At 40.8% G+C, this 8,683-nt stretch overlaps 1 protein-coding gene across 2 annotated transcripts in view; it reads left to right on the top strand.

Moving 5' to 3' along the window:
* Nucleotides 1–7,953, top strand: part of l3mbtl1b (L3MBTL histone methyl-lysine binding protein 1b) — a 13,061-nt gene extending 5,108 nt beyond the window's left edge. For both annotated transcript variants that reach the window (XM_007556184.2, XM_007556185.2), the window contains exons 7-22: nucleotides 490–584; nucleotides 697–801; nucleotides 886–1,021; nucleotides 1,114–1,205; nucleotides 1,302–1,453; nucleotides 1,660–1,736; nucleotides 1,979–2,064; nucleotides 2,404–2,514; nucleotides 2,591–2,705; nucleotides 2,816–2,915; nucleotides 3,367–3,561; nucleotides 3,820–3,921; nucleotides 4,023–4,087; nucleotides 4,168–4,340; nucleotides 5,220–5,282; nucleotides 6,588–7,953. In XM_007556184.2, coding sequence (XP_007556246.1) covers nucleotides 490–584; nucleotides 697–801; nucleotides 886–1,021; nucleotides 1,114–1,205; nucleotides 1,302–1,453; nucleotides 1,660–1,736; nucleotides 1,979–2,064; nucleotides 2,404–2,514; nucleotides 2,591–2,705; nucleotides 2,816–2,915; nucleotides 3,367–3,561; nucleotides 3,820–3,921; nucleotides 4,023–4,087; nucleotides 4,168–4,340; nucleotides 5,220–5,282; nucleotides 6,588–6,716 — 1,796 coding nt within the window. In that variant the 3' untranslated portion in view covers nucleotides 6,717–7,953. The remainder of the gene's footprint in view (nucleotides 1–489; nucleotides 585–696; nucleotides 802–885; nucleotides 1,022–1,113; nucleotides 1,206–1,301; nucleotides 1,454–1,659; nucleotides 1,737–1,978; nucleotides 2,065–2,403; nucleotides 2,515–2,590; nucleotides 2,706–2,815; nucleotides 2,916–3,366; nucleotides 3,562–3,819; nucleotides 3,922–4,022; nucleotides 4,088–4,167; nucleotides 4,341–5,219; nucleotides 5,283–6,587) is intronic.
* Nucleotides 7,954–8,683: the final 730 nt, after the last annotated feature.

The raw sequence follows: 8,683 nt of genomic DNA, 5'->3' as shown, positions 1-8,683 counted from the left end.
ATCGGCGATCGCCGATCATACACTTTTTCATGGAAATCGGCTGATTATGATCGGTGGCCGATCGATCGGCACATCTCTAAAAATAACTGAAACTTAACCTTGAAAAAATACTAAAAGCCAATGAGAATAATGAGATTTTAGGCAGATTTACACTTGTTTGTAATCTTAGTAACTCTAAAGGGCGAAATGAGACCAACATTTGACATCTTTTCTATCATTTTTATCCATCCATGACTACGTATGAAAAAAAGAAAATATGTTTCTTTATAAATTTTCATACATTCATCCATGTGTGTTTTTTTAAGGTTATATATATTTTTTTATTTCTAAATTCTGTAATTCATCATCAAATTTTCCGTTTTAAACTTTTATAATGTACTAAAACAGACTGGGAACTCTCCATACTTGAGCCACTTTTGGCATGACAAATGTTTAGGAACCCAGTCAAACATCTGTTACATGTCATATTTGTGTTTGTTTTAACATCAGTGCCTGCCACGCCCAATAAGAAGCGGGCGTGGAGCTGGCCTGCTTACCTGGAGGAGGGGCGAACCATTGCTGCACCTGTGAAACTTTTCAAAGAGGTACGTACAAACTGTAATTTTACTATCACTTTATTTTTATTTATTTATTTTTTTTGTTTTAATGTGGTGTCTTATTTATCCAATCTAATGGCGTTGTGTATTTGCCTTGCAGCACCAATCGTTTCCTCAAAGCAGGAACAGTTTTAAGGTTGGAATGAAGCTCGAAGGGCTTGATCCATCTCACCCCTCTCTCTTTTGCGTGCTCACTGTTGCAGAGGTCAGAACACTGATAATGTCTTGTCTTTCTTTTTCAGAAATCAGAAATTTCATCCTCACAGACTGTTTTCACGTTGTCTTACAGATCCAAGGTTACAGAGTCAGACTCCACTTCGATGGTTACCCTGAATGCTACGACTTCTGGGCCAATGCCGACTCGTGGGATCTGAAGCCAGCCGGGTGGTGTGAGAAGAACGGGCACAAGTTATTACTGCCTAAAGGTAATCCCAGACATGTTTATTCATTTTTTACATGAAATTGGAGGTAATGTTTTCTAAAAATCATCTGTATGGATTTGTTTACTTCACTGCAGGCTGTAAAGAAGGAGAGTTTAACTGGAGTACGTATGTGAAAAACTGCAGAGGCCAACTGGCTCCAAAGCATCTTTTTAAGAGCCTCAACACAGTGAGTCCTACACAAACGATGCACCACTAAATAATCTGATCCACCCTGACTGCGTTGCAACTCATTTCATCCTCGTCGTCGCTGTTCTGGTTGTAGTCCGTGACCCCATCTGGATTTAGAGCTGGGATGAAACTGGAGGCAGCCGACAGGAAGAACCCCTCACAGATCTGTGTAGCAACAATCGCTGCCGTTGTCGACAACCGCCTTCTGATTCATTTTGACAGCCTGGATGACACACATGATTATTGGTAGGAAGTTTATTACCCAGGGTTATTTCCCTCTCTCTGCACGCTGATGCTTCCTGTATCCCTGCCACTATTCTATACCTCTGATGTGGGATTATGTGAATAAACATGCACATGTGGTTTTTAAACACCAAAATCTTTTTGTTTTTAAATATCTGTTTGTAAAATCATATTTATGTTTTTACTATGTTTATGTTGTTTTATGTAAGGTGTGATGCCAGCAGTCCGTACATACATCCTGTTGGTTTCTGTGAAGAAGCTCAGTTGACTCTAATAACTCCACCTGGTAAGACGCTGCTGGCTAAGCCTGTTTTTATACAACAAGCATTACTAGTATCTCACTGTTATCACAAATAAATGGCAACAAAATGATAGTCTCTAACTGAATTGAATTCTGCATGTTGCTCCTTCAGAAATGCACTGTGTAAATAATTTGTAATCTTTGGTGTTCTGTAAGGTGTGTGTGTTTTTTAACAAGGTATTAAAAGTGAGAAGTTCCACCATTAATTCAAAGTTTCTTCTTCTTAGAACATAAAGATTCCAAGAATTTCTCATGGGAAAAGTACATGGAGGAAGCAGGAGCACAACCTGCTCCTGCAAGAGCTTTCAAACCGGTACAATTATAAACTGGTTCACTCACATTTACTGTATCTTTGTTTTGTCTCTTAGACCAAAGAGGCAATGCTGCCTCCCTAAAATATTTGTGTAGTTTCATATTGGGTCTCTGCAAACGCAAAACAGCAATAAGGATTTAACTTATGGTCACTGTTGCATTTTTATTACGCTCTGCTGAGGATGCATATTGTGGTTTCTGCTGCAACAGTTTTCTTGTGCCGCTAAAATAATCTTTATGTCTTGAGTTGAAAACAAACAGACTAATGTCCAGAAAATGTCCAATTGTCTCTATTTTGTTCTTAATTTTTTTTGGTTTTGAACCCATTTTATCTTTGCAGCGACCTCCTCATGGCTTCCAGGTTGGGATGAAAGTTGAAGCCGTTGATAAGAGGAACCCCATGCTCATCCGTGTAGCTACCATAGTGAACACAGAGGACCACCGACTGAAGGTGTGACGCGTCTCCAGAGGAGTTTCCCAAACTCCCTCTTTACTTTTCTTACGCAATTCATATACCTCTCATGTAGGTCCACTTCGATGGCTGGAATATGGATTACGACTACTGGGTTGAGACAGATTGCCCAGATCTGCACCCAGTCGGATGGTGTCAGAAAACCGGACACCCGTTACAGCACCCCAACAGTAAGACATGCTTTAACTCAGCCTGCCTATTCATGTTAAACTTCAATAAATGAGTTTGCAGAAATCCCCACAGCATTGCTTTAATGCTGCCTTGTGTTTGTTTATTTCAGGCACAAGTGATTCATTGCCTGCCCCGGGACAAGGCTGTCCCACCCCAGGATGCAACGGGGTTGGACACATAAGGGGGCCTCGCTACGGGACGCACTACACGTTAGTTGCTCATGTTTAGGTTCAGCTTCTTCTAGCCAGTCTGCAAAAGTATGAAAATTTGGCTTTGGAAAAGCATGTCTGTTTACAGTAATTTATCCACTTCCTCCTGCCTTGATGCAGAACATGTATGTTCTTTGTTTTAACTGCTCTGTGTTTCGTTAAACTGAACTTCCACTCTCCTGAAAACCCGAAAAATACCCTCCTGCTTTTATCGTATTTAGTAATGGTGTAAAAAGAGGACAGGAGACTTTGTTCTCAGATGTCAATAATATTTGTGTGGGTGGCTCACGATCTAAATGTGTTGCTGCTCTCTGTGTTTGTGAGAATCAAAGTGATAATGGCGGCCTCCACCTCCTATTTGTTGCAGGATGCTTGTCGCCAGAAATGCGAAATACATCCAAAAGGCTGTTTCTGCCCGTATAAAATGTTTAGCTCTTCCTCCTGTGTGCAGCCAGGTGAGCTGCCCTTACTCTGAGATGAACCTGAACAAGGAGGGCTTGTTGCCAGATCGTCTCGGTGGAGAGCGACCTCTCGTCCTCAGCGGGCCTCCGGCACGGGGGCGGCGCCCCGACGCGCACCCGAACAATCCAGCCCAGACCACATCGGCGCCGGCACAGAGCGAGCCGCCACTGGATCCCCAGAGCAGGTCTGCTCCTGAAAACAATGTTTTAACAAGAAACAAAAGCAGTTCACTGAAAAACTCACCAAAAATCACAGTGGTGGTAAGAGGTTGCAGGCTTGAATGGATTTAAATTTACTTCTAGAAAGTGTTTCAAAATAAATACATTTTCTTTTTTTTTTGCTTGTTCACATGTACACTCATATTGTGTTTTCAATTATGTATTTATAGTATTATATGAATATTTGAAAGGATTTGTATCTGAACTGTAGTGTCTGTTGCTAGGAAACCAGCGCCTGTGGAAGCAGAGCATTCAGAATGCAACAACCAGCCAGAGCCAGTAGGTGGAGCCAACGAGCAAAGCCACAATGGAACGAGGCCTAAAAGGTGGGACTCATCAGCGCTGAGCCAAAGCTTTCCGGCCAAAACTATCATCTAAACTTTTGTGTGTGTGTTTTGTTTTTTTTGTTTGTTTGTTTTTTTTTCAGAATGGCTCCACTGCCCAAGTATCTAAAAATGCACTATGTCAAGGATGAGATTAGTGATGGGAAATGTAAGTGGGGGGAGCTTTACAATAAAGCAGGCACCTCGATGCCGCATCCCACTGACTGCTGCTCTGTTCTCCGTCTGCAGCGTCCCCAGAAACCATCTCACTCCAGCAAGCACTACACGAGTCAGTGTTCCCCCCCGGCATCTCCGCCTCCCCCCCGCACAGAGTGGCTCTTTGCTGGGACAAACACTGCCAGCTGCTGCCCGAGGTCCTGGGGCTGACTGCCAAGAGAGTGGCCACTTGGAGCGCTGAGGAGGTCAGACATGCCTGCACACTGTTTAACACATTAAAAACAGACATGCTCCTCATTCACCGATCCAACATGAACACAACTGGTTGTTCGGATGAACGGCAACAGTGAATGGATCCTCAAGAAAGAGCTTTTCTGATCATCTTCTCTGCCTGGCAGGCTACCAGCTGAGGTGTTTTTTTTTATCTGTAATAACTAAAGATAGCTGAGATGCAAGAAGAAATTTAAAACATCCCAAGATGTATCAGCTTTTATACAGCAGTTTTATATAACTGGAAGGCTACAATGTTGCCTAATTTTATTCTTTAGAGCTTTTATCCTCTGTTCCTTATTGAATTTGAAAGCGTTAGCAGCTTTTTCAGCATCTCAAAGTCAAAATGAGCTTCTAAATTCTCTGGGCCAATGTCCTTCAACTTTTAGATGTGTCTCTGAATCAAGTAATTAGCAGGACTCTGCAGAACGTTTTTGTATGCTGACGACATCTAATGGTTCCAGGACTCGCCCAGAGTGCTGTTTTATAATCCAAGCCTTGCTAACCGGGCTAATTGCAAATAAATCCAGTTTAAAATGTCAACTTTGTTTGTCCTTTTCATTAAAAATCCTGTTTCACAGCTACTGCTCTCTCACACATGCTGCGTGATGTTGCCCTTACACTTAGGATAAATAATTGATGACAGCTCATGGCAGCAAGGAATCTATTGTGAATGCTCTTCTTCTGTCGTCTTATATCATATTTCTTAAAGAGAAATGTAACCAGAATCAGCTAGAGTCAGAATGTCAAGCTTCGTAAAAAGCAGAGCTTGGAGATCAGAATTGTGATCGATGTATTTTTACAGAACGAGTCGCAGTCAAGATGATTGTTGTCTTGGTTTCTTTGTCCACTAGGTGGCCGGTTTTGTCAAAGGACTCCCAGGATGTAAAGAGCATGCTGCTACTTTTAAAACAGAGGTGAGTAATCCCCTTTGTTTCCTACGATTAGAGATTCAACTAACACCTGGTCACCACTGATAACAATCAATATGTTTGATTTTTTTTTTAAAGTCAAGCAGCTTAATGAAGTAAAATGAAATGTCGACGTGATCATTCTTTCTGCACTCTTCAAAATTGAACTGACTAAACCGTTACTGTTGATTTAAATAAACAACACTTAAATAAGGATAATTAAATTAATTCAGTCCAGTGTGAGGGCTTCTGTTTTTCTGCTCACACAAAAAGGAAGTGGCTTCCAGGTTCCTATTTTATGAAGCAGATTGGGACAAGAACTCTAATACAGCAACTCTGCAGCAATAATTTATTGTGTTGACTCAGTTTGTTTAATATTTAATTATTATTGGCAAAGATGTGTCTTCTGGTGTTTGGGGTTCTTTGTTAGTTTGCATGCTGTTGCTAATTTATGCAGTTTCAAGCATTTCAACTATAATTAAAAACATTTAACTAAATATCAGTTGCTAATAAGATGAACTTTATACTTTTGTATTAATCAGCGACCGCTTTGTCTTCTTCATATTTTGTCACATCACAGACCCAAACTTTATTGTTTTGGGAGTTTATGTGGTGTATCAACACAAAGCAGCACGTAAATGCAAAACGAAGAAAAGGTACAAATAATTAAAATATATTTATTTTTGGCTAGCCTTTGTATTTAGCCAGCTGGACTCAATCATTTCCACCTTTCACTGCAGCACTGGAAATCTGGAGACTGATATTTCTGCTCATTCTTTACAAAACAGCTCCAGCTTAGGTCTGACCTTTGACCTGTCCATATAACCCAGGTGCTCTGCCAGTCTGTTTAGGCTCAGTGTCCTCCTAAACACTGCCATCCATCATCCCATTAACTCTGACCAGCTTTCCTTTTTGGAAGGAAGAACCTTCCCCCAGCCTGATGCTGCCACCACCATGTTCACAGTGGTGGGATTGAACATACATTATTTAGCATGTAGGTCTCATCTGTTGATGCTGGACTGACCGCACAATCTGAGTTTTTTTGTTTGTTTTTTTTTTTTGTTCAAACAGTTTTTTTTTCCAGACACCCACAAAAAACAATAACTTATTACCAAATGTTAGTATAAAAATGTGCAAAATGTGACTTATTTTCACAATATGTCCCCTTTGAGGTTTACATTCTTGTCCACATCAATATTTGCAAATGCAGGTTTTTATTATCTGACCACAAGCATTCATTCGAGTTGATTTAAAATACTCAATTACTGAAGTTGGGGGGGGAAAAAAGTTATTTTTTTGTTCTCTTTCTAGCAAATAGATGGCGAGGCCTTCCTGCTTCTCACCCAGGCAGACATCGTTAAGATCCTGTCCATCAAGCTGGGACCGGCTCTGAAGATCTACAACTCCATCCTCATGCTGAAGAACGCCGACGAAGAGTGAGACCCGACGTCAGGGGGAGTCTCTCCCTCCACGCAGCTCTCGACTCAAGTCTCAGAGAAAAAAAGAAGAGAAAAAAATCAACTAGAACAAGGCCAATTAGTTTCTCTGCAGTGGTGCAGCTACGAGAGAGGAGAGAGGAGAAAGCCTTTGTCTGGAAGGTGTAGCGTCTCTTCCTCTACGACGGCCAGCTTGGGAGAGCATTTTAAGACACCATGAAGATTTACTAACCCGAGTTGTTTTGTTTACAGAATCTTGAAAACATGCAGGCGCCTTTAAGGCTTCTTAACATTGTACAGTTTACAGATTGGATTTATTGTCCCAGTTGTTGGATTTCTTGTTTGTAAAGAAAAGGTGCTGCGGCTCCGAGCTGGTAGAACAAGTATTATTATTATTATTATTATTATTATAAATTTTTTGTTTGTTTCGCTTTGAGAAGCTGCAAAATACAATCGGAAAACGGCGAGAAGATTTTTTTTAAAATGTGAAACCCAGAGGAGCAGAGGCACTTCAGCGTTTCTCCTATAAATTAGAGAGAGATGACTGCTCAGCAGGCTCAAAGAGCATCGGTGTTTTGGTCATTTGGAGTTGGCAGGAGGTTCGATTCAATAAGAATGCTTGAAACGGCGTCCTTGTTTGTGTGCAGAGATGATTAAGTGTGTTTGAGGAATGGAGATGCAAGTTCCCACTGTTCTGTGTATGTTGCGTTTCTGGTCTGCGGATCGTTTTGGGCCGAGCTGCGACGGCCGGCTCGGTAAATCAAGGAACCTGTCCCGTCTCTGTAGATGCTGAACTAGCTGTTTTTGTTTGTTTGTTTTTTTTGTTTGTTTTTTTTTTTGTAGAAAACACACAAATATGAATGTTAAACAACTTAAAGTTGTTCTGGTATCCACCTTTTTGTTCCTGGTTCGAAAAAGCTCTGACTTTGTAAGTAGAGCTAAAAGAAGAAGCCTCTCTCTTTTCTTCTACCAGAGTTTAGTCCTGCTTTGTTATGCAAAGACTAATGATCTGTCTGTACAGGCAAGAAGGACATGAAGACCGTGAACTGACAAAACAAGCAATTTAATGGTAAGGGGGAGGGGCCTTTGTAAATACGCCACGGCAGGTTGGATGTGTACATCAGTAACGGTTCATGCAAACAGCTTTTATTTATGTTTTGTAAATTATGGGATAATGGTACGCTGCTCTGCCTCCTCTGACGGAACGTGTGAATGGGAGACAATAAATGAGATGCACACTGTCTGCTGTCCTCATTTTAACCCCCGCCGTGTCGCCACACAAACTCACCGATCATCTGAAGCTGCGCTCCGCGACTCCCTGTTGTTTACGCGTCGGCCATGTTTGGCTGATCAACCACAGCGTTCTGAACGCTTTGTCAGACGACAATCTGATTTATGACTTCAGTGAAAGTCAAACTATCTTCTAGTTTTTAGTTTTGTGTTTTTTGTGTGTTTGTATGAATGTGGAAGTGGTGAAGTAACTTCTGCACCTCTTATATATTTATTCAGTGGTGTGGGGGGAAAAATCCCATAGGATTAAATGATTGGTTCTAACAAAATCACCGTTGGAACAATTATGGGCACCTTTGTTGGCTATACTAATACTGCCCCCTGTTAGGAGGTGATATTAGTGTTAAATATTAGTATATTAGATAGTAAATTTGATCTTTCTTTTCTCTACAGCAGTGGTGTCCAAACCTTTTGCTCCAAGGGCAAAAACCGGAAAACTGTAATTACTGGCAGGCCATAAAGTTCATTAAATGAAAAAATGTAAACATTAGTTTATTGGGATTTATTTTCTTTTCAGTCTCAACAATAAAAACTTTTAGGAAATCTGTAAATCATTGAAGGTCCAAAACATACAAAAGGCTGTTGACTTTTTTAAAAGAAAAACAGGATTTCCAAATTTCTGGGGGCAAAAATTGTTTTCTATTTTGATGGCCAAATTCTTTAACATTCTTGACTTGTGGT

Source organism: Poecilia formosa, unplaced genomic scaffold (assembly GCF_000485575.1).
Source record: "Poecilia formosa unplaced genomic scaffold, Poecilia_formosa-5.1.2 Scaffold77, whole genome shotgun sequence".
Taxonomy (NCBI): Eukaryota; Metazoa; Chordata; class Actinopteri; order Cyprinodontiformes; family Poeciliidae; genus Poecilia; species Poecilia formosa.
Note: the sequence above shows the minus strand (reverse complement) of the source record. Positions and strands in the feature narration are given on the sequence as shown.